The sequence below is a fragment of the Linepithema humile genome, chromosome 6 (assembly GCF_040581485.1).
Source record: "Linepithema humile isolate Giens D197 chromosome 6, Lhum_UNIL_v1.0, whole genome shotgun sequence".
In the NCBI taxonomy this organism is placed as follows: Eukaryota; Metazoa; Arthropoda; class Insecta; order Hymenoptera; family Formicidae; genus Linepithema; species Linepithema humile.
This window is the reverse complement of record NC_090133.1, coordinates 28,405,994-28,430,817: the sequence shown is the minus strand read 5'-3', so window position 1 is coordinate 28,430,817 and position 24,824 is coordinate 28,405,994. Positions and strand designations below refer to the sequence as shown.

The window sequence follows — 24,824 nt, the reverse complement described above, 5'->3', positions numbered from 1 at the left end:
AAAGTTCGTGACAAAATCTCCATAACTATTGATATATTTCATTGAAGCACAATTTTTATTACTAAATCTCTATTCAGATTTACAATGAAGTATCTTATCTCACGGCAAGTATTATTCTGCCTGAAAGAAAACACATGATAAGATCGTGTCATCCCACGCACAATAGAAGACTCTTGAGTTATTTTCAACAGAAACTTTTTTCCAGTTTTATTTATTTTCTATCTATTTTTCTGAGAAATAATAGCATTTCTGAGAAATAATGCATTTAAATAACAATAATACTTAACAATTATCAATAACAATTACTGATACTCAGCGATTGTTTCAAGTAAATTTAATTACATATTGCAGAACGCAATTTTTGCTCGTCCAGTTTTTATTTCTCACATCTTTTTGTCCTTTTTCAGAATCAGGATTGCGAATCCTGCGATTTAAAGTTTACGTTCGTTGCGTTGTTTACAAGCACGTTCGGAGTGGCGAGTCGAAGATGGCTGCGAAAGCGAGGAGCGCATCGAATAGCCCAGCCACGTGCGCGTAGTGAATACACGAGGATAAAATGCATTCCTGGCGTGTTGTCCGTTGTTAGATTCGTCCGTGCGAAAAAGCCGCGCTGAGTACTGCATCTACACTTCATTTCCGCTCAATTCGTCCGATCGGCAAGCGACGGCTGAGAACCGCGAGGTTGATGCCCGTGAAGATCCGATGACTCACTCGTCAGTGTTACTTACTTGCGATCAGGTGATGATGCTCTTGTAAGAAATAAAACGGAGCCAGTTTGGAACACGCGGCAATATGAACGTTTTTAAGGATCTTCAGGACGAGGTAAATTGCTCGTAAATTAGAATAATTCCTTGGGATATCACTATTATCAATGTAACAGTGCTTGCTTAGGTTAAGCTATTGTGTCAAATATGTTTTTCAATAGTCATTGCTTTTTTGAGGAATATTTATGTTTAGTCGGATGACTTTTTGCACTTTGTATATTCTTTCTTTTGCCCTCTGAAACCTAAATATTTATCTATTTTATTTTATTTTAAATAAAATTTTGTTTTATTTATAAAACAAAATGTTTGCAAGATGCTGCTGAAACAAGCGGATTTATATTTTCACATTTCAATCAAAAGTCAATCGTATACAATGGATAGTTGTAGTTTTCTTAAATTTGGCCTTAATAAAGGTTGAATTACAATTGTTTAAAATGTGTTTCACAAGTTCGTACAAAAGATAAATTTGTGATTGTTTATTTCCACAGCCTCCCTTGTTGCAAGCTATATTTCATGGAAACATAGAAGCAGTTCGTACATTGTTATCTCAACAGGAGGATGTCAATTGGCAAGACAAGGAGCAGCGTTCCCTTTTACATGCTGCAGCATATAGGTCAATATTTCAATCAGTAAAACATTAAGAACTTAATGCAAAACTCTGATCATCATGTGACTGTTTAAAAATATGTGTGGCATTTGTATTTCAGAGGAGATACGGCTATTGTAGAACTTCTTTTGTTAAACGGTGCAGTTGCTAACAGCAAAGACAAGAAATGGTTAACTCCATTGCATAGAGCTTGTTGTTCTGGCAATTATAACGTAGTAGACTATTTATTAAGATACAAAGCAGACGCAAATGCCCGAGATCGCAGTTGGCAGACACCTCTCCATGTAGCAGCAGCAAATAACGCTGTGCAGTGTGTAGAACTTCTAATACCACATTTATTAAATATCAATGTCACAGACAGGTTTGTACACTTTTAGCTTTATTATTTATCACAGATCTCGTAATAATTATTCAACAAAGAGTTGCAAGCGAATCGTTTCAATAAGTCAATAAATTATGGTCATTGAATTGTAAAATTGTTTATAAATAATATAAATAACTGTTAAGTTAACATTTTTGATAAATAATAAATACATAAGTGACTATTAAAATCATATTTATTTTTATTACTGTATTGATAAGTTAATCGTTAATAAGAAATATATAAATAATTACTAAATTAAAACTTGCAGAGGCGGCAGAACGTGTCTTCATCATGCAGCGTATAACGGCCACTTCGAAATGGTGGAGTATCTAATACAGTTCGGTTGTGTGATAAATGCATCTGACAAAAAGGATCGAAGAGCTTTACACTTTGCGGCGTACAACGGCCACAATGAGATTGTAAAAACCTTGATAGCTAAGGACGCTGATGTGAACGTTAAAGTACATATTCCTTTAAACAAAACTTTCGACAGCGCGCTCTTTGGACGCATGTCATATGTGTATATATTTTTGTATGTCAAAAGGATCGAGATTTATACACTCCGTTACACGCAGCAGCCGCTTCCGCTAACGTGGAGTGCGTGCATATTTTGATCAGTGCTGGCGCAGATGTCGAGGCGAAGAATGTCTACGGAAATACTCCGCTACACATTGCCTGCTTGAACGGATGTCCCCGTGTGATCAAGGAACTCATGTCTAATCATGTCAATTTAGGTGGGTTATTTATCGGTACTTCCGTTATCGACTCCACGACACACTCGAATAATCATTGTACGCATCAATCGCAAACAGAAGCGCTGAATTATCGGGGACAGACCGCGCTACATGTCGCCGCCGCCAGCTTACACGGCGTCCAGTGCTTCGAGATGCTTATATATAACGGACTGAAGGTGAACGTTCAGTCGGAGGACGGCCGTACGCCGTTGCACATGACTGCGATCCATGGAAGATTCACTCGCTCGAAAACACTGCTCGATGCGGGAGCCTTTCCGGACGCGAGAGACAAAAACGGAAACACAGCTTTACATATCGCCGCCTGGTAAGTCGCGCGGGAAATACATAAATTTTCACGTGTCGTGCGATTGAAACGACAAGAGCAAACGGTAAATTACAGGTTCGGTTTCGAGTGTTTGACGACGTCTCTGCTGGAAAGCGCCGCGTCTCCGGCCACGCGCAACGCGCAACAACGCACGCCTTTGCATCTGAGCTGCCTGGCGGGACATATAGAAGTGAGTGGTGAATTCGTCGATGTAATTTCTATGTCACGACAATGGTTCAGTGTCTGATCAGTGACTTGTTTTCGTCGTGTCACAGGTTTGCCGTAAGTTGTTGCAGCTTGATAGTAGACGAATTGATGCGCGAGACATCGGTGGCCGAACGGCCCTACATTTAGCAGCTTTTAAGGTAGCGTCCCTTATCTTTAATTCTTCACAATCATTATTTCTAAGTCTTTCTCAATGTTGCGGAAGAATACATTACTGAAAGAATACATTATCGAATGTTTCCAACAGGGTTCCGTGGATTGTCTAGATTTACTGTTATCGAGCGGCGCCAATTTCCGTCTCGTTGATAACGACAATCGACTGGCTCTCCACCACGCCGCGAGTCAAGGACATTATCCGTGTGTCTTCACACTGGTTGGATTTGGCAGCGACTCGAACGCTCAAGACGTGAACGGCGCCACTCCGCTGCACTTGGCCGCAGCGGCGTCGAACTCGAACGCCCAGTCAGTATCGAACCTCGTTGTCAGCGATCGAGTTCTCGTTCGCGCGGCGCTTATTAATTATCGCATTTGCGCAGGTCCTACAAGTGCGTGCAGTACTTGCTGCAGCACCGAGCAGATCCGCGTTTACGCGATAAACGCGGTTTCACGGCGATTCACTACGCAGTGGCGGGCGGCAATCAAGCGGCGCTCGAGGCGCTTTTGAACGCCTCGTCGTCGGAAACTCCGACCGCTTCGTCCAGCTCGTCGACCGCGGAGGAACCATCCTTGCCAGCGCTCACTCCGATACATCTCGCGGTACAAATTGAATCATTTGAGACATTCGAGAAGTCGCATGTATATCTAACTCGCGAAATGTTTCACCAGGCGTATCACGGTCACGACGAAATCTTGAAGCTGCTTCTGCCTTTGTTCCCCAACACGAACGTCCAAGAAGACAGCGGGAAAACGCCATTGGATCTCGCAGCCTACAAAGGACACAAGGAGTGCGTCGAGCTGTTATTGCAGTTCGGTGCTTCAGTATCGGTGCAGGTGTGAAGAATCTGAATTTCTCCTTCATAAAAATGTATGTAATAAACACTAACGTCGGACCGCGTGTCTCCAGGACAACGTGACGCAACGTATGCCTGTACACTGCGCCGCCGCGGCGGGCCACGCCGACTGCCTGGCCCTGCTGCTGCAGCAGACGGACGATCCCAGCGTGGTGAATCGCTACGACGCGAAACAACGGACTCCCCTGATGCTGGCGGTCGCGAACAACCACATGGAATGCGCGATGTTGCTGTTGAAGTACAAAGCCGATTGCAATCTGCCTGACGTCAACAAGCACACACCGTTGTTTCGGGCAGTGGTCAATGAGCGAGACAATCAGATGGTGAAACTGTTGCTGAAGCACGGCGCGCGGGTGGCCGTGCAAGACACGAATGGGAAGACGCCGCTACACTTGGCAGCCGCCTGCGGCAGGTGAGAAGTCGCGTTTGCGCGAGATCTCCTTGTCGCAAACAGAGTTGAACTTGCGCCTCGAATTTCCCTTCGCAGATTGTGCGCTTTGGCGGCGCTCGTCACAGCCGATCCGACCGCGGCCGCACTGAAGGACGATCAAGGCTGCACTGTGCTCCACTGGGCTTGTTACAATGGGAATTCGAATTGCGTGGAGTATCTCTTGAATCACAGCGTGTTCGACTTCTTGGAAGGTGAAGCCTATTTCTCGCCTGGGTTGAAAGAAACTTGTCCGACGACTTTCCCCGCGACTGAGTTGACCTTTTTTTTTTTTTTTATTATTTACAGACAATCCATTCTCCGCTGTACACTGCGCCGTATATCAGGGATCCGCGCACTGCTTGGACTTACTGATTAATAAGTTTGGCGGACAAGCGGTCGCCGCGCCGAGGGACTCGTCGTGCGGTCTGCTGCCGCTACACGTTGCGGCCAGCGCTGGATCCGTCGAGTGCGCGCTGCTGATTTTGAAGTCCGTTGGGCCGGAATTAGCCGGGCTCGAGTCGACCGATCACTTCGGACGGACGCCGCTTCTCTGCGCGGCTATCAACGGACAGTGCAACGCTATTGGTATTTCATTGCAACAAAATCACACGCTCGTATCTCTTTTGGGAATTGCATTAACAAGATGTTATTCTACTGGTAGACCTGCTGCTTCAGTGGAAGGCCGACGTGCGCGCCGTCGATTCCAGTATGAACACGGCGCTGCATTTGGCGTGCCAAAGACGGCATTCCGCCGCGGCAGAGTTGCTGCTGAGCTGGATCGAGTCGCTTGGCGGCAACGAGGCCGACAAGAACGCGTCGCAGCAGCAGCGTGTGACTATCATCAATATGAAGAACAAGCAGCAGCGAACGCCGCTGCATCTGGCGGCGAGAAACGGCCTTATAACGGTAAGCTGGGAAACCGCGTTGAAATGCGCGACGACGATCGCGATAAATGACAAGATGTTATTTTTTTTGTCCAGGTCACGCGGCAATTATTGCAATTGGGCGCGAGTGTCGTGGCCGTCGACGCCGATGGACTCACGCCCGCCTTAGCTTGCGCCCCGAATCCAGCAGTGGCCAAGTGCTTGGCCACTATTCTCGCCGCGCACGGTATGTGTACAATTTTTACCTCCTTCTGAATTTGTTGTCCTCAACGCGTGGAGTAACGCGTAGGATCCTAAATCTCTGTCGTCAGGACAAAACGGGGAGACCGCGCAGTACTCGCCGTCCATCCAGCAAACGTCGGAGGGGTATCTGAACGGCGGCCGGAACGGCGTGGACTCGCAGCACAGCTCCGACTCGGAGTTTTACTGACAGCGAGCGTCGACGCGCTCGGACCGTCAAGCGTTCCGAGCGAATAATCTCAACAACTCGACAACGCGCGGCAACATCGACGCGGCAAAATTGATCTGGACGAGCTGCTGGCTTTTCTCCGTTCTAGCGTAACTTTTAGCGGACAGATCTATCACTCGAGGTGACCAGCCATTTAAGTAGCGATCGTGACAATACCAGTATCTGTGCTGTCGACAACTCGATAGTAACTAATCGACTGCCAAGAAGAGTACGGATGTATGTGTGTACGTACCAACGTTACTTAATAATAGCTTTAGGCACATTTATGAGACGAGTGAGCTGTACAACAGCCAGTCGTCCAGCTTTCTGTTTGTTTAGCTACACGAATTTGCAAACGCGAAATATGCAATATTTTGCATTAGATTGGCGCTGCACTGAGAGAGAAGAATAATTGCAGTAATCATAATTTATGTTTTTTGACGTCAACCATTTTTATAGATATTTTAACTATATGATTGTTAGTATAAAATTATTACTGCTAATTGTAACAGTTCTTATAAAAATAAGTATATTCGCCATAATTATAGTTCCATATAATTATAATTCCAAATATACTTTTCTCTCAGTGCGAGGATTTATCGCATTGTCAAGGAATTTTCCACTTACTTGACAAGACGACAGATTTCCTGCATTAATTTAATGCCGTGCAATACAATATTTATAAAAAGAACAAAAAAAAACGAATATTAATTTTAAAACTGACGACGCAATCAGCGGCGGCGTTCCTAGAACGTTTAATTGTATATATGATTCAATATCGATCATGTCGTGTAATATTCAGCTTCAAGTTAATAATAGAGCGTTACTTTTAAATCATGCTCAACACTTTCGTTCCGGTTGCAAATATTTTCAAAAAGTGACGGCTCACTTAATGCTATTCACGGAGAGCATCAAGAAAGTGCGTTAAGTTGGAAAGAGTACAAAATTCCGCCGTTATTCGCTGTATTCCTTTTGGATATCATCGCAATATTGAAATTTATTTATTTTTTACTCTAGCGAAATATTTATATTTTTCTTTCTTCTCATATACATAAGTGAGAACGAGAAGCTCGCGGCTTTGCCACGCGTATTATGTGCAATTTCCATCTACGTAGCCGAAATTACAATAAGTAACGCACACATACCCCCTCCATATTTCCCGCGACAGGTTTGCCTGCAAAATTGATTCTAAATAGCGTCGGGAGTACAATGCGCGCGTAATAGAGTTCTCTCGCGAGCGACTAATGTAAGTCTCGAGTGGACCACGCAGAATAATTCTGACGAACGGATTTGCATTGAAAGATCTGCAAGATCTGCAAATGTAATATGCAATTACTGATTTAACGAACGGCGGCGTATTATCGATTTTCTAGTTGAATATAAGATAGAGATCGCAGTCTGCGCGCGACTCGTTCTTAGGACGGACGATTTAGACGTCATTGCAAATATCGACGAATGTACAGACAATGCTCAACGTTGCATTTACTAATCTAGGTTGATTCTTATTAGTTTAGGCAAATGTCTTCCATTCTCAACAGCACTTTTCTTAAAAAAACTTTTATTTATTTACGAATAAAAATTTTCTTTACAATATATATATATATATAAAAAAAAAAAAAATATTTATCAATAACTAACAGTTTAATTCTCAACATCAATTGTATCTCATCATTTACACTCTTCCGCGCCAATGATTTTATACACTTTTCAGACATTTGAACGTTAACGTTCGGAACAAGCGTCCGTAAAGATTTTGTGATCCTTTTGGTTTGGTTTCGCCGTATGAGAAAGCGTAGGATTACAACTCGTAAGGAGAAATGCCGAAAGTATGAATAATTAATTATCAACGTCCCATGTTGTAAATATACCGAAACGGACTGAATTTATACCCCCCCTCCCCCCTCCCTCCGGGTACTCTGTACATAGAATAAGGCAACGAGGGAGAGAAACGAGTATTTAGCTATTTTCTTAGATATTTGTTAGTAAAAAAAAGAACCTAAACTGCCTGACTAAACTGTACGTTGTAACGAGGACGTAGAGCTTGTAAGTGTTAAGATGCGTAGTGGCCAATCGTGGAATTGAATCGGAATACGTTGGGACAACAATATATTTAATTTTGAGACGTTCTGTATTCCCCGTTTCTCGAAGCTATCAACGTCGATCGCTTTACAGCGGTCATTGTCACGTGACGATCAAGAGGGACACTTGCCGTAGCCGTAGTCGTTTTTTATTATTTTTGTACTTAAAATTTTGCCCATACTTTTTGCATTTAATAGATCGTAAGCGTGATCTCTAGGCGATTTTAAGCGCTAATGTGATCGATACGATAGGGAATTGTATAACTCATCGACGGGATATTGTAGTCCAATTGTACATACCGACTTCAATCGCATCGCTTATATGTAATAATAATTAATGCAATTAATGAAATTGTTAATACCGGGAAATCATGATCTCGTGATTTGTACGTGATTTTGTACTTGCGATTGTTGTAGAAAAGCGAGAAAAATTGCATGTATCGTGCGCCACTGTTCACTCTCAGACACGTAAAGACTCCATCGCTGTACATATATATCGAAGAAAATATTTTTTCTATACCCCTTTCTCTCGCGTACGACAGGTTTTTTCAGGATGCAATATCGTATTACATGAAAGTTGCAGGATATTTTAAAGGGTTTCCGATGATACGTTTGTATCGTGAATATTTGTAATCAATACACGTCACTACATTCTATTTTCACACGCGGCTCACAGTAATTTACCTGCTTTTCCTCCGAAACATCCTACAAATTCTTCAATCGACATTGATTTGTGCAAATCAAATATAACTTATTTCAATAATGTTTCACAGTTCACTGATTTCAAGAGGGCTTAATATTAAGTAGAAATTTTCAACTCTACTCCCTGTACTTTCCGAATAAAATCCTTTACATTCAACGATGTGTCATGTTTATTTTATTTCTCTCAACGGTGACAGAAATGCTCCTTATTGACAGAGTTGCGCGCATCAATGTCCGCGTATAAAATAATCATATTCCTAAATAATAACAGTGATAAAAATAATTATCTCACAAGATCTCTCGCATCAGGCGCGATACTATTTACAATTATGTACACTTCCATGCATGTATGCGATTCACTATTACACGCAAACACAACGGTGACATAAATAATAATGCAACACTCGTTATTCACAGACTCATCCTTTTAGGAATGCTCATAATACTGAAAAAATGTTTGGTGATAAAGCAATATCCTTAATCAGTACTGATTGACTTAAAATTACTGATTGACTCAGCTATCAATTGTATAAAATAAATAAATACAAGATAATTTAACATCACAATTTCACCATAAAAGTTATTTCCGTATTAAAGTTTCTTTCGGTTAAACGCACTCATGCTCGAGCGCTAAGCTGATTATAACTCGTTTATCCGCTGCTGAGTTTTCCTGGGCTTTGGCACTCTTCTCTAGATTCTCCGCCGACAACTCTAGACAGAAGTTGTCGTAAGCGTACGCGTTCGCCGCGATATTCGATTGCTTCTCCTCCGAGATCGTCGCGTATCGTTGGAGTGTGATGTTCTTCGGTTGCGACCAGACGTTGGAGAAGATTTTGCTGGCGTTCAAGCTGTCGCTCGGCTTATCGCAGAACTTCATTTCGATGTCGTCGAGACTGCGTCCTCGGGTCTCCGGTAATATCGTGAGGGCGAAGACGGCGCCGAGCAAACCGGCTGCGCCGAACAACCACATCGTAGACTCCAGACCGACGGTACCGTTCAGATCCGGATACGTTTTGATCATGACAAACGTTAGTATCTGCACAATGCTGGTCGTGAGACCCCCCAAGCTGCCTCTAAACCGCAGCGGGTACAATTCTGACGTCATCACCCACGGCAACGTCAGGAAGCCGATCATGGACGCGCCCACATGGGTCCCGACACAGAGCAGCGGCACCCACGACGGAAGATTGAACCTGGTCACGAAGAAAGCTGCATTATTTCCAAGAGTAATTGGACACCTCGAAAAATCAACAATATTGATCAAAGGAAAAAATATATAAAGATATGAAAATAAAAAGAAACAATAAATTGTGTAATTCATGAAGGAAGAGACTGCGAGGTTGGTCATCAAGAATATAATTTGACAAGGCAAACCTGAAGGAAAGGGCGACTCCCGTGGCCGCGGCGGCCATCCCGAAGCCGCTGGCGGAGGCTAGGGTCTTCCTGCCGAAGTTATTCGCCAAGCCGGCACCGAGAATCGACGTGAACAGCCTGATAACGCCTATGCCGACGCTGGCAGTGTATTTGTTCACATTTAAGCCGATGTCTTTCAGCACGTTCACGGCGTAAAATAGAATCACGTAAATGCCGGACAGTTGCTGGAGCGCGAAGAAGACGAGAAGGATCAGAAACGGTTTCCACACGTTGGGCATGTGTAGCGCCCGCAGCAGACTATCCTTTGTCTCCTTCCGCTTCGCGTTCGCCTCGCAGAGCTCTTGGTATTCTTTATCGACGTTCAATCCGGGACCTCGCAGCCACAGAAGAGCCTCTTTGGCCTCGTCCGTTCGGCCTCTCGAAGCCAGCCAGGCGGGCGTTTCCGGTAGCATTCTGCAGAAGCGAAATTCTCGTTCAACGATGTTTCGCGAATTGAAGAATCAAGAGAGTGAGTAAAATATTTGTAATATAAAATCTATTTTAGATTTTTTACACATTTGCGAGAGAAATATTAATAAAACTCAAAAGAACAATCACCGTATCAGCGCGAATGAAAGAATCGTTGGTCCAATGCTGATAGCGGCCGCTCTTTGCCACGTCGTGATAGCGCCCAAAGTGTACACCATCAGAACACCCAAAGAAACCAGAACTGGCCCACAGCTCGCGAGCCAAGCTCTTTCATCCGGCGCGGCTGTCTAAAAAAAAATATATTTTTTTAAATTAAACCCCTGCGAACGGAAGTAAAGACACAAACAGAATAGTATAGAAATTACTAGCTTCTGCGCTCCGACAATCGCTTTCTGTATCATTATTATCTTTGAAGAATCGCACGTTAAATAAAATTATACATCGATTATTGCGCATAAAGATCACGAAAGACGCGAGGACATTTCCATCACATTTGTACCCGCACATACCTCGCTGATGTAAAGATAGAGCCCGTTGACCATACCGGTGCCGATGCCGTTGACGAATCTGCCGGCGTATAGCATCGGCACATTTTTCGATAATGCGATCAACAGCCAGCCGGCCGCATGCGGCAGTGTGGCCAGAGCGATCGCGGATCTGCGGCCGAAGCATTCGGCACAGAGGCCGGCGACGAGGGCACCCAGAGGATTCGAGACGACGCCGAGCGAGGCGATCCACGACGCCTGTGACTGGTCCACAAAATTCGCCTCGAAGAGCTTCGGTATCAGGATCGCGCTGTATCCTTGCGACAGCCCCACGGAAATCTGCCCGGTGTGCGCGGCCAAACCCGCCAGGATCTGAAAAAGGATTGTCTATTAAAATATGTATAACTATGAATTTTATGATAGCTACGTATAATTTAGATTGTTTAAACTGTAATGTTTTAACTATTTTTTTATCACAATGTAAAAAAATTACGTAGGCATATAACATTAATAATTACATGTATTTACTGTATTGAACTTAGATATGTTTGTTGATTAATAATGTTGCATTTAATTAATATTGGAATATAATTTGAGAATTAATTAAATGAAATAAACATTTAGAGTTGAAAGATGATGCAGGTTGATTCTTGATAAGAATCTGATAATTGACAAATTTAATTAAATTACTCGCAATTTAACTTGTTATTTTGTCAAATCTACTACTTGATTGTTTATAGAATTCACATTATTTTTAAAAATATCTGCGTTAAAAACAATATCACGGTTGGTATGCGTAGTATGTGCGAATGTTTAGTGAAGCGATCAGAATTACAGTTTTCCGCGTGTTCAAAATGTCAATCACCGTCTGGGGATGTGTATTGAAACTCTAATTGATTCTAATTGTAAGTAAAATTCCATTATTGAATTCCAGATGTGCAAATTGTCTTTATTGTATGTTTTACGTAATCTACGAATACTTACATCAATATTGTTACGTATTACTAATTACCGAATCATTACGTAATTCGTACAATTATCTTGAAAGTACAGAAGCACAATTGAAGTTAACGCGAGTAATTAATGCAAATAATGTCTTGCAACGATAACCGCTTTTATATTAAAAAAATAGATGATACTTATTTTCATCTCAAGCCTGTGTTTTATTGTAATTAATTTGAGAATTCGAAACTGCTTGTAAACTTTTGCGTCTCCAAGATATTTGTATAAAAAGAAATCAGAGCTATTTATTTTTTATATTAGCTTAAAGTGCAATGAACAAACAGTCCACATATTCGGCGGATCTATATAATTATATTGATACGATAATAGTACTAATTAAAATTTTAAATAAATCGAGGCTTATATTCATACGCATAAATGCAAAATAGTACAACTGTTTTCTTCCAAACAAATAAATTCAAAAGAAGTCTTTTTCTTATACTAAAATTAAACTACTGTCTATAGAAAAGGCAGCGATGGATCTTGCGCTGTTTTGGAGAGATTCGGCATGTGTCAAGTAAAACCTGGAAATATCTTTCGCGAGCTTGGCGAATTAAAACAATAATAAATAAAAGTATCGAATGATGATGCGCTGACGTAGGATGCGTGTGGCATGCGTTATCGTTTTTCCGCGAAGGATCGATACGTATACATCATACGAGACGCGAAACGCGTCAGTCTGTATCGTCGGTGAATAAATCATTCGTAACCATGTGCGCCACTAGCGAAGTCATTATCACTCGGATCGCGAGAAGGAAATTTATAAGCTTCACGAAGGCCGAATCAAGGCTCACCCACGCTCGCGGCTACGAAACTTATACCGACGTTCGATTCCGCATTCGAAATTCGCTTCGAATGGAACGGCGGATGCATAGAATTTGAATAAGTAGAACACTCAAAAAAAAAATTTTGCCTTTTTCGATTTTATAGGTTACAAAATATTAAAATGCGTTCGAGTTATTTTAGCCGAATTTTTATCAAAACAATTATTGAATATAAACTAATGGACATAAGAAATTATGCCGAGACTATTGCTCGTCGATTGCTTGATGGAAATTAGATGGAAAATCGTGCGATAGATTCTGCAGCATTACGAGTAGAACGAAGGACGAGGCGAGGATCGAGAAGGCCGATCCTACCGAGTCTGTGTCCGTCTATTTATTCGTAAGCAATCATCTTCCCTTCATTAATGGCCTTACTCAACAAAGCCTGCTTGTGTGCATGCGGGTGTGTGACATCCGCAATAATTATCCTTATCGATTACAAAGCGCGAGATAAGTTTGACAAACAGGAAACAATTTTTTACCATAGGCGCCCGCAGAAATTTGTCTAGGTAGGAGCGAGTCTAAAATCCTCGAGGCTATGTTTACACATAATATTCTGTTATAATAAAAAAAAAAAAACAGTGAGAAACCTGTGTAGCTTAAAGTCAAGATTCATATTATTTAAATTATAAAAATTATATTATTTTTCATTTGAAGATCGAGCAATGTAATATTTCATTAAAAAATTCAGAGTCATATTCCAGAGGGGAGGGATGCCCCTTCTTGCCTCCCCTCCCCTCCCCCCTTGAGGGCGCCTATGTTTTTTACATTTATTTTATTCTTTTGTCTCTACTTCTTTATTATTATTGCACTTCTGTTAGTTATTATATGACATTATTCTGCTGTATTTTGCATCTCAGATGCATTGCCATTGCATGTATTATTGTGCAAGCGATGCAAGAAGCGCACAGTATCTTTTCGTCCTGTCATCCGGCTTCATAAGTAATTATTTCGCGCCAGGAATATTTCGCATGTCACCAACACATTCCCGAGGAGCAAGAATTTTAGCAAAAAAATCGCACGCTTTTGTCCCGTTTGTTCGATTAAATAAGCGAGAATCTATTTTCTCTTTGCGCCACTTGACATTTGCCGCTTTATTTCGCAACATCAAGAAATATAAAAATTCCAAATGCATCGCGCATTCCGTGTCGGAATTAAAGAAATGAAAGAATGTGATATTCTGTCGTTAATCGCGTATTCGTAATGCAGTAATCGAACGACTTACACTTCTTTTCTCGCCGGATTGTAAGAGCTTCCACCAGAGCTTCGTTTGGCTGATCATCGCGCACAGTCGGCGGTGTGTTCGGGTTTCTGTAAAAAAATATTTCGTCAATAAAAATACTTCCTCCAGCTTCGTCGAAATCTAAGATAGAATTTTAATTCGGATCTTTTTCTAGGCGCGAAATGATAAAAAACTAAAAAATTACAAATCAATACAGAATCTTCATTCTATCGATTTGTAATTTGCACTTTAACAATCACCTTTGATTTTCACAGCTATTTTTCTATCGAGAGGTTAAAGTTCGCGATCTAAATCTGAAGCGAAATCTCGCTCTAAATGAATTCTCTCGCTGGCCTTATCTCCGAAATCGATACGCTTGATGGAAGAACAGCGAATCTTCCAATTCGGTGGCGCGAATAAACTCTTTTCAGGAATAGTCGAGCGAGTCGCGAGCATTCGAAAGGCCATATGACGAGACGATTAATAACAATGAACGACTCTTAAAGGAGTAGGATTGTTCGTTAACCATCCGCTGTCGCCTGAATTATATAATAATATGATATAACACTCTACGTACGGCAATTAGAGATCATTGTCCAATTGCGCATATCTTTTTCGATTGTGAAATAAAGTTTGCGAGTTCGACGAGCTGTCCGGGGAACTCACTTCCGGAGTGACTCGTCTTTCGTTGTAAATAACAGTGGTGCACGCGACGAAGCGAATAACTACAGTTCAAAAAATTCCACGAGCGTTTCGTGCTTGACAGAAATTTCGTTGAAAAACACGGTAATCGAGTAATCTTGCGATGAAAAGCGTTAACTCATTTCGGCTACGTTTACAAATTATTGCTGCAGAAGAAACGAGATATTTTCATGACATTTTCACGATAGATTTATCCTCGAATTAACTGATATCAGCAATCGATGACTTATTGGCTTTTCCAATATTGATTTCCATCAAATCGAGATTCCGTCGCTATTCCATTAGAACTTGCAAATAATTGATTCGAGATAAATTTTTCAAATTCCACTCCGCGATGGAAGTCTTAAAAATAAATTTCGAAATCAGCGGAGGTGAAAATACTCTACCTTTTAATTTATTTACCGCTCACGATTTCGTGCGTGGCGCGACATATAAATTGAATAATGATCGCGCGATTAAACGGCCGTTCGCCACTCGAGAGTGTTTAAGGAAACTAGCAGCAATACCGAGTCTCGTGACTCATGAGACCGGCGACTCATTATCATCGCTAGATCCTCAATCGGTTTCACATATTCAATGCAATTTAACCCATTAATGCGGCGCAAGGAAATTAGAGTTTCGACCTCATCGTTTCCGTCATCGCGCGTCCATTCATCATGCGCGCACCGCACCAGCGCCTGCGTTTATTTGATAAAGATCGACGCCGATTAACGATGCAAATAAATCTGTTCGCAAATGTCAGCGCACAGATTCTCATGCATTTTATGCGCGATGAAAGACGCGTCCGCCGGCCGGCCGTCGTGAGATCGTTTTATTAGATTGATCTCGAGAGAATTAAGAGCCTTGACTTGTCCTTCCCTGTCTACAAACGCTTGATAAGATATCACACACATGCGAATCGAAGTGACCCAATTTTCATCCCGCAAAATCTATTTTTGCGCGTCGCCAAGTTTTTCGAATTGAATTTTACTGCATTTTAAATTTTTTTAATGTGCAATTTTGAAGAAGATTGCATCTGAAGATAATTACAAAATAAATAAAATACGTAAATAAAGCAAGACTGAAAAATTATGTATCGAATTATATTGCACGCTGCGTTTTCGTTTCTGTTTCACGCTGCAGTTAAATATAACGTTGCCGTGCAGAAACAGAATTACACGAGAATGTTAAACAACATGCAATATCGCATGGATTTGCGATAATTCGGATGAATGAACGCGGATTGCGATTAGCGAGTGGACGCAGCACGTAATTTTTTCATTCGAACAAAGCAAATGGAGATAAATCAAAACAATGGCGTCAGCGTATTTAAAAAGTTCATAATTTTACATTATTATTAATATATCGAACTCGCACATTCAAAAAGTACGCGATTTTTTAAATTGATTAAAATTGAGATTGCATTAATTTGTATTTGTCTCGGCGATCGAGATAAATGTAACAACTGCAAGTGATCGGGTGCAAGCCGTTTGACGCTATTGCGTCAAACGCAATCACCTTGTAAACTTATGAGAAATAGAAATAGGTTTTTACGCGGATCGAATTGCAGCACGTGTGTTCCCGCGTTAAACCACGGTTTTTCGGCTGCAACCGATAATACGCGTATTAGCACGTTGCGCAGTGTTATTGTGAGATTTGTTTACAAGCTCCGGTTGCTATTTTTGTGAACACAAGCGTAACTCGGAATTGGCAATATGACCACGCGATACATTAGTTTCGACGCATCAAAAGCGTCAGCAATATATACAATTTATATAACAAAGTGCAAAGTATGACAAAAAACGCGAAAAAATTATAATACGATAATAACAAATGTCGAAAACATAAACAATTTTTTATACCTATTTCGATTTAAGTTAAATTAACAATGTTAAATTATCTCAGTTAAACTTCGACTTAATTTCATGAAACGCAATTAATTCAAATGATCGGAAGATAAATTTCAGAATGTGTACCTTTGCAATTATCAGTTGCCCTCTCGATCGAATTAGCGAGAATATCCTTCTTCAATATTTCATGCAATCTTCAAACAGACTTGTTTCCATATTGACACGCGGTCATCGGCGAAGACAAATAGAGTTCGCGTGTCTCAAATCATCTTCCACGCAGTTCATCAACGACGCGAACTTATTTCTTGCCCGTCGACGATAATTGCGAGCCGGGTTGTAAATTAAAGGATCAGCCAAGAGAAGAATCACGACGACTCGGCGACAATTACAAGTTGGACCGCAATCGAGAGCAGAAGAGAAAACAGTACAGTGAAAATTTTGCGATGGGAAAACAACACCGCTTGTTCACGATCGAAACCGCGGATGTTCGCGAAGCTTTCCCGTTACAACTTCGTGCACGTGCAAAAAGCAAATCCGATCGCGTTGTATCAAAAAGCCCGCTGCCGCAGTCGTCGCTACCGCCGCGGCTTTTTTCGCGCTCGACACTGAGACGATTTTCGTCCGCGCCTTCGCATTTATAGCGGCGCGGCAAAGGTAGCCGGCTCTCTCAAAACGCTCGGCGCTGACGCGGAGCAAAGCTTTCAGAATTGTCCCCGAGGTCTTTCTTTCGCAAAATACGAGATATTCAGCTCTCGTACTTCCCGACTTCAACCTCAGATTTATTTCATTATGTAAATAATTAATTTACATTGATTCAATCGGAGTAAAATTAGATACTATCGCGAAAAATAGTATCATAGATCATAGAGCTGTCTGATGGACGTATTTGAAAATGAAAATTTGAATTGATTTTCGTTTATCTTCCGTTCATTTTTAATATAAGTATTAATATTTTGGTACTTTCATGAAATGTGCAAAAGTAAAAGATAGATATTCTTGAATTCAATTTCTTACTTTATTTACACTCAAAGTAGCAGAATTAGAATTCAATTTGGTGTCATAAATACTTAAATTACTTCAATTCAGAAATTTATATATTTTAATCCAAGATGTATAGAATTCAATCTTTCATACTACATAAAATAATGATGATAAATTAATAGATTAATAAATAATCAGAATTGTATAATTTAATTTTTGATTGCGATAAAGCATAAATCCTTCCTTCTATTGATGAGAAAAAAATGATATTGCAAAAAATAAACTAATTTGATTAGTCAAATGCATCGATTATTTTTAATGACATCGGGCTTTTTTTTCGTAAGAAAATGATAAGCATGATGAGCATTGTCGGATGTGCAACAGTGACTCAATGTGCAACGCAATCAGAGGGCTAAAATATTACTTAACAAAGTAAAATATACAATTTCATGTTGATGTTTGTGGTCTTGAGATTGCGATCTGCGCGAAACCCAGCATCCCGCGTCGCTCAAAATAGGATTTCCCAGCCGCAAGAATTATCTTCTTTCTGCACTGTCACTGTCTAGATCCTATTGTCGATGAGTGATAAGCTAATTCCGATTTGTCCTGGTAATAAATGAAACTCAATTCGTGCCTGCGCTTTAACACACTTTTCCCGGAAAATGCGCGATTGCGGTCGAGCGATGAGCACGGCTGATTTTAGCTCCTGGAGGCACGAATCCCGTGAAAAATATCGTAAAAGAATGCGAAAGGCGCAAGAAGGAGGAAGAATATAAAAAGAAAGGAACGATTAGAAGAATATCAAAAATTGAGAAATACAAATTAAAATAATTGGATAAATTTTGCCCGTCCAAGAAATAGATTACATCACGTTATATCGAATTCTCGAATTCGAAAAACTTAAGAGATGAAGAATTCATCGTGTAAAATCCATTTTTTATCAGCGTTCTCTGTCTCTCGTAATTAATTTACAACGACAGGGTTGCACGAGCGTGATTTACCGGTAAAAGGTGCCATTGTATTATCCATTCACGACAAAAGGTACGGCCTCCAAAGTGATTGTAAGCGCGCTTTTGCGGTAAAAAAGCGCGCCGGTTAATAACAATGCGCACATAAATATATTACTGGTCGCCGAGATCTCGCTCCTGTGCATCCCTGACCTGTGCCAATGCGAAAGGCGCGAAAGAAGAAAAGCGCGAGAGCGATCGCAAGTTCAGTTCCGGCCCGTTCGTCAATGGCCCATTTTTTTTCTCCCTTTTAGCTGCTAATAAAGATAGCGTTATCGCCATCAGAACGGTAAGGGTACAATGTCGCATCCTCGCGCCCGTTCAGCTAGTTTTCCTTCTGCATCACATAGACAAATATTAGTCACTTCTCTCTGTTTTTCTTTGCAGAGTTCCATACGTCGTGATAAGAACATTTGTAAAAACAACAAAGCCGGTGTGTTTTATAACGCTGATATCATCCCAAGTTCATCATTTGCGAAATGTGTAACGACGATCATCATATTATAGAAATGAAATAACGAAATCGCGAGGAGAAAAGCTAACAGTAGCTTGCAATCAGGCAGCAATATTGCATTCTAGTTTTCTTAAATGTGATCAATGCACTCGTTCGTTTTGTAAAATTAATATTAAGATAAGATTTTAATTTTAATTTTTAACAAACAAGTGAAAATTATTCAATCTACATTATATGAATAAATAAATGAGAAAGATGTATCAAAGAACATGAAAAATAGATACAAATGCAAGAAAGAGAGGACGTTTAATTCTTCCATGCTAAATGAATTATTTATTGGCTTAACATAATATTGTCCTTATCAGCGTCTCACGAGAGAACTCGGAGTTATATATTAGAGCGCCGCCGGCGGTTGATGACGAGATCCTTTTTTTTTTCCAAGCTCTCGTTATCCCTCCGCGATTACGATCGTGTTTCTACCGGCGCGAGTTTAAACACGGCAGCATTTATGTATCCATTCGCGGCGGGAGGCATGGCCTCCTTAGCGATTGCAAAGTTCTACGCTCGCAATAAAAAGTCAACGTTAATGACAATAGGAGCAGCCGCGATTATCGGCGCGCGGTGGCACACGTCCCTGACCCGCGACAATGCCTGCGAAAACGTCATCTTTGCACTTTAATTCCGCGTCCCGTAGCGAAAGCTCGAGATACTATCATGTTAATAAGATTATTCATTGTCGAATTAACTGTGAGGGATATACCTTTGTCTTCAAATCGATCTGAAAAACCTCAAAAGAAATTTTCAAGTTTCAGAGATAGGAATGTCATTATGAATTTAATTTAACAAGTAATTAATATTAATTAATTGAATATGGATTGTGCAATGCACAATTATTTACATACATCACTATTGTTGAAAGTGATGCTCTTGCGCTAAGAAACGCGAACAGCTCGCAGCTGACTGTGTACCTCGATCTAATTCAACGTCAATCTAATTTAAGCGCATCAAGAGATTTACTTGCTTAATTGGCGCTTCTTTTTGCGCGGGTTTCCTTGATGCGCCTTTACGGCTCGAGTCCCTTTCGACCACCGGCGGGGATTGTCGAGGCCTTCGAAATCAATTTCCGATCCAAGGCGATCTCTCGGCTGACCTGAAAATCCTTCTCACGTGCCTTCGGGAGTTTAGACCTGGAAATAGGCAAGACGGAAATCGTAAATACATCTGCGTATCCGTCGCACTTTTGTCCTACTGCTTATCGCACTAAACTATTTCACTTGTCAATTTTGCATATGTTAGCTACATTTATCACGGTATATGCATGATATACTACCATCATTATTGCTCCGAGAGATAAAATTCATTGCCATATATAATCGTTGAAATATATAATCGACCAATGTGCGCAAAAAAAGAGAAAGAAAGAAGAAACAAGTCAAACAGCACGACGGCACGCGCGGGTAGAAATAATACAGTAGAAGTAATCTATAATTTTCTTAGTTCATAATTGAATAATAAAGTTCTAATTTTTGCCTTTAAATTTGTTCTCAAAATCACCTAAATATGGAACAGTGAAAAAAGAAAAATTACGCGCTTGGCCTCGCGGCGTAGATTTCTTTCTTTTGTGTATCCCATTGTCACTTGTTCTACCAACAATAAAATTCGCGATCTGCCACGCGACCCACATTTATTCCAGCCAATCACATTGGGATATCGAAAAAGAACAGAAACATTCGAAACGATTCCGACTTGCCCGAGGACAGAGACGTAATCGTAATTTCTTAGCGCGAGGAAGTATCGAAAACTTAACTATGAAATAAAAATCCATCCAGAATTGATAATAAATGTTGGTAATATGTCTACGTAATATTGAAAATATCGATGATTATTTAAAAGAAAAATATAAGCGCTTCTTAATATCGTAAAATTATTGTTCGCATTTACGTCAATACAATACGTTTATTGACATTTATTTTATGCACATTATTAACAACTGTTTCAACTATCAATTTTGCATAACAACTATCGTGGTACATGCGCACAACACTTGCGCCATCGTTAACGCTTCAAGGTATAAAATAAATTCATTGTCATGAAATATATAATCGTTTCGACGAATGTTCAAGTACGCTTAGAAAAACAAAAGAGGAAACAAGTCAAAGAACACGGTGGCACGTGCGTGGAAATAATAATCTATACTTTTGTCACTGATGATCATCTTTTCGCATTAATTTCAAAATTTCGCATCTGTCAGTTACGATTTATAAATTGCGTAAAACAAAAATAATTTGCAGTTGGATCATTTTTGTATCGATATCTGATAGCAGTTATAATTTATGGGTATCATTATTAGCTCATATATCGCAGATCGATCCGCGAAATTATTTTCACCCATTTCTTGTTCGCAACGCGATTAAGGATTCAATTTTCATACGCTAGTTATGAATAATGAAATGTTTTGTGTCATCGCGCGCGGATATAAATCAATATTTCATGACAAATATCAAATATGCAATGGTATCGTTATATATTGCACAGTATCATGATTTAAAGCATATATAAAATACAAAACATATTTCAGATTTGCCAAAAAATAAATACGTAAAAAAGGTGGAAAAAAAATTTCTCGCAAATTTTAAATTGCTTTTTTAAATTAATATGTTCGGATAAGATTAGCGTTTTCGCAATTTAAAAATTTTTTGTTCTCGCAATTTTCGACACAAACTAATCCTGAATAAAATTCTTATGTATCGCGGTCGAGAAAGATTGTTATAGAAAGGATTCGAGTCAATGTTCGAAGGTCTCGGCTCATTGATCTCGGCGATGATGCGAGCGAAAGTTCGGATCAGGAAGCATGTCCAAGGACCCGTTTAATTCAGGAAGCGACTATCTCCATGACAAATGACTTTTATGCAAATCGCGGCGGCCGCAACCCTCGCGGCCACTTCCGTTTCCGATTCCGACGACCTTTTGTCATCGGCGCTTCGGATATTTCCAGATCATTGAAAAAAGATGCACGTGCTATTTGCGCAGAATCGTATTTCGAGAATCTCGATTTCGAATCACGATACGAGTCGCGGCATGCAAGATTACGCGGTTCTCAGTGCTGTTCACCAGACAACCAAGTTTTTCTTCTTAATCTTCTTATTTTATATATGCATTTTCTAATACGAAATAAACACGTCGTCTTGTCTAATATTTTATAATTTTTTTATAACCGCTATTGCTATTCAATTTTAAACACGCGTAAGAAAATTAATTTTCGACACAATTACGCTGTGTGTAATGTAAATTTAAATTTATACCGATACAGAAAGAAGCTCGATGTAAGACACAAGATGTAGCTTACATTCTGCATAATGCTCGCGTGTTACAGCGACAATCGGCATTGATTGCAATTGTAGCTTCCTGGCGCTACGTTGCAAAATCGTGTCAGAAGACTCGACGTACCGTATTGTTACAAATGTAAATGAGCATATATCGCATAAATTCATTATTACGATCACCAACGTGCGCGTCGCGAAGTTCACGATGTCCACATAATCGAAGAAATCTTCTAGATCCCGTCGAACCCTCAACTTCCTCCGTCATCTACGCTACAGCGCGCGCTTCTTGCGTGTTGGCGTGTTATTAAAAAAATTAACATAGAAACACACCAAGAAATATATAGTACGACGATAATTTAATCGGCGGCGATTAGTGATCGCGGAATTCTAGTTGTTTATCGCGGATCGGCGATGGCGCGTGATTATTAATTTTGTAATACCGCCGTTTGTGCTTGTCCGCTGTATAATCATCGTAACATCTCATGAGCAGATAACGATCGGCAATAATAACAAAAAAAAAAAGATTTTTTACATTTTAAGGCGTACCGAGAAATTAAGCCATCGTCGAAGCGCCGCACAAGAAACGAACGTTAGAAAAGTTTTATTACGCGTGCGTGTTGTCGAGCGTAGCGATTGATTTCCGTGCAAATGTTCTCGCTGGAAAGAAGTACATAGGAAAATCGCAGGCGAGCGAGGCTCCAGGGCTGCGATTTGTTGCGATGTATCATGCTTTACGTTTCGTAACAATGATATAATAACGGGGCGAATGCAAGCATTAAACAACGACAACATGTTATATGTAGTTTCTCGAAACGCCTGCTGTGACGTTTTCGTGTAAACGCTGCCGATTTATCTAAGAACGACTTTAATTGTGCCAACATTCCGTCAGCAGCGACGGAAGCGTGCTATTATCCGATAGCGATGTAATAAAGAATTTTTTAAATTTTTTGTAACGTTTTTGCGATCGTCATATTTAATGACCGCGCGATTACGTATACAGCGACAACGTAATTCGCACGTGTGTCGTAACAGGTTTATCGTACTCGAATCCGAATTCGCGTATACATACATGCTAAAAATTTATGACGATTCGGCTTATCAACCCACACAATCATCAAGTGATTTTTAATTGAGATCTATAACCCGAGCGGTCTGAAAGAAAAAAAGTAAAGCGCAATAAAAACTAATACGTACATCGTTGGATTTGCATATGCAACTTTGCAACAGTTGTGTCTTGACAATCCAGTTCATCAAGAATTTTACTTTTAGTTACACAGGTGACACTTGTCAGAAATGAAAATTACGGGAAAATAATAATTATATTGCAAGCAATGTAAATGCACATAACAATTAAATAATTAAAACGCAAGCTTCTCGATAAAAAAATACGTGTCGAAAATAAAGTTAATCAACTATAATATAACGAAATTACTATTAAATTAATTAATTTAGTAATTAATATAATTTAATATTTAATATATAATTTAATTAATTTAATAACAATTAAATTATATTATAGTCAATAAATTTCACTTTCGACATGTGTTTTTTTAATGAGGAAACTTGCGTTTTTATTTGACGTTGGATTTATGTTTGCTTCTCTTTGTGTCGTTAAATCTCAACTAACTTTCAAACGACAAAATCAATCAATCACTTCGCAAATGTGACGACGAATTGCGAGAATTGAAAAGTGCGGCTGTGCAACCAAACTTTGCGCTGCGAAAACTTTCGCCGGGCTTAATCCAGTCGAACATCTAGTAGAGTCATTAAACTTAGTTGAACGCCGATTTGTTAGAAAAGATGAGGCGGAAAGATCGCGCGTTGAAGACTGAAGAATTGGAAAGTGCGAGCGTTATATCACGAAACGCATCAGTATGCAATTTGCATAATGGGTTTGTTTTTTTTTTAAGAATGCAATTTTTTTAATCATCCGCGTACGGCACGTGTATTATTCCCGCTTTGACAGAACCGTCAAAGTCAAACGAATCAAAGCGTTAAAACGAGAAAAACAACAATTTCTCACGCAACATCGTCGTAACGGCGTCGCGGCTTAATCGCAAAAACGATTGAGCAGACTTCGACATACAACGATTTGCGGTGACGAAAGTATCGACAATGTTGAATTTGCACGATGCTAGTTACATTCGGATTGATAGTCAAAGTTATTCAAATAAACGAACATGACGCACGAGTCACGATGAATGAATGATGCATCATTCATCATTCGCATTATTTCCGGATTACGCGTTAATTAACAAACTATCTGTTTTACGTCAAACGAAATACGTACAAAACAGCGTCACGATGTCGCGATCGACGTAGGTAAACTACACAGGTAATAAATTACGCGACAGAGTTTGAGTTGAGAAGATTTAAAGAAGATTTGCACGCCGAGAGTATCGCTGGGTCAAAAAACTTCAGTTAATATATGTATCTTATTTGAATCGGATGGCAATTAAAACATAAGCACATCGCGTCGTAAAAGTCATGAATGAGTGATACATTACTCGATTCATTCTTAAAGTAAGGTAATTAATTAAAAATGATAATAATCCGCATCAAACGAAAGCGGAAAAGCGTAT

At 40.1% G+C, this 24,824-nt stretch overlaps 2 protein-coding genes across 5 annotated transcripts; one reads left to right on the top strand and one right to left on the bottom strand.

The window, feature by feature from the left end:
• The first annotated feature begins 429 nt into the window (after positions 1 to 429).
• Positions 430 to 8,531, top strand: LOC105671220 (serine/threonine-protein phosphatase 6 regulatory ankyrin repeat subunit A-like). 2 transcript variants are annotated; one of them, XM_012365187.2, is made up of 17 exons: positions 430 to 822; positions 1,253 to 1,377; positions 1,472 to 1,681; positions 2,004 to 2,196; positions 2,280 to 2,469; positions 2,548 to 2,794; positions 2,870 to 2,984; positions 3,070 to 3,159; positions 3,267 to 3,481; positions 3,556 to 3,775; positions 3,845 to 4,009; positions 4,083 to 4,441; positions 4,517 to 4,671; positions 4,766 to 5,044; positions 5,121 to 5,365; positions 5,440 to 5,569; positions 5,655 to 8,531. In XM_012365187.2, exons 1-17 carry the CDS (start codon positions 793 to 795, stop codon positions 5,771 to 5,773), a joined length of 3,087 nt encoding a protein of 1,028 aa, XP_012220610.1. In that variant the 5' UTR covers positions 430 to 792; the 3' UTR covers positions 5,774 to 8,531. The 2 variants fall into 2 exon arrangements, with proteins under 2 accessions (XP_012220610.1, XP_012220609.1); XM_012365186.2 differs by having other exon boundaries at positions 431 to 822; positions 1,472 to 1,732.
• A 192-nt stretch (positions 8,532 to 8,723) lies between these two features.
• Positions 8,724 to 23,667, bottom strand: LOC105671223 (facilitated trehalose transporter Tret1-like). 3 transcript variants are annotated; one of them, XM_067356816.1, is made up of 7 exons: positions 23,437 to 23,667; positions 19,937 to 20,106; positions 13,950 to 14,035; positions 10,923 to 11,270; positions 10,543 to 10,700; positions 9,946 to 10,398; positions 8,724 to 9,764 (listed from the first exon to the last, which is right to left on the bottom strand). In XM_067356816.1, the coding sequence occupies exons 3-7, from the start codon at positions 14,004 to 14,006 to the stop codon at positions 9,179 to 9,181; spliced, it is 1,602 nt and encodes a 533-aa protein (XP_067212917.1). In that variant the 5' UTR covers positions 14,007 to 14,035; positions 19,937 to 20,106; positions 23,437 to 23,667; the 3' UTR covers positions 8,724 to 9,178. The 3 variants fall into 3 exon arrangements, with proteins under 3 accessions (XP_067212917.1, XP_067212916.1, XP_012220615.1); XM_067356815.1 differs by having other exon boundaries at positions 19,941 to 20,106; XM_012365192.2 differs by lacking the exons at positions 19,937 to 20,106; positions 23,437 to 23,667 and adding an exon at positions 16,604 to 17,100.
• Between the last annotated feature and the right edge of the window lie 1,157 nt (positions 23,668 to 24,824).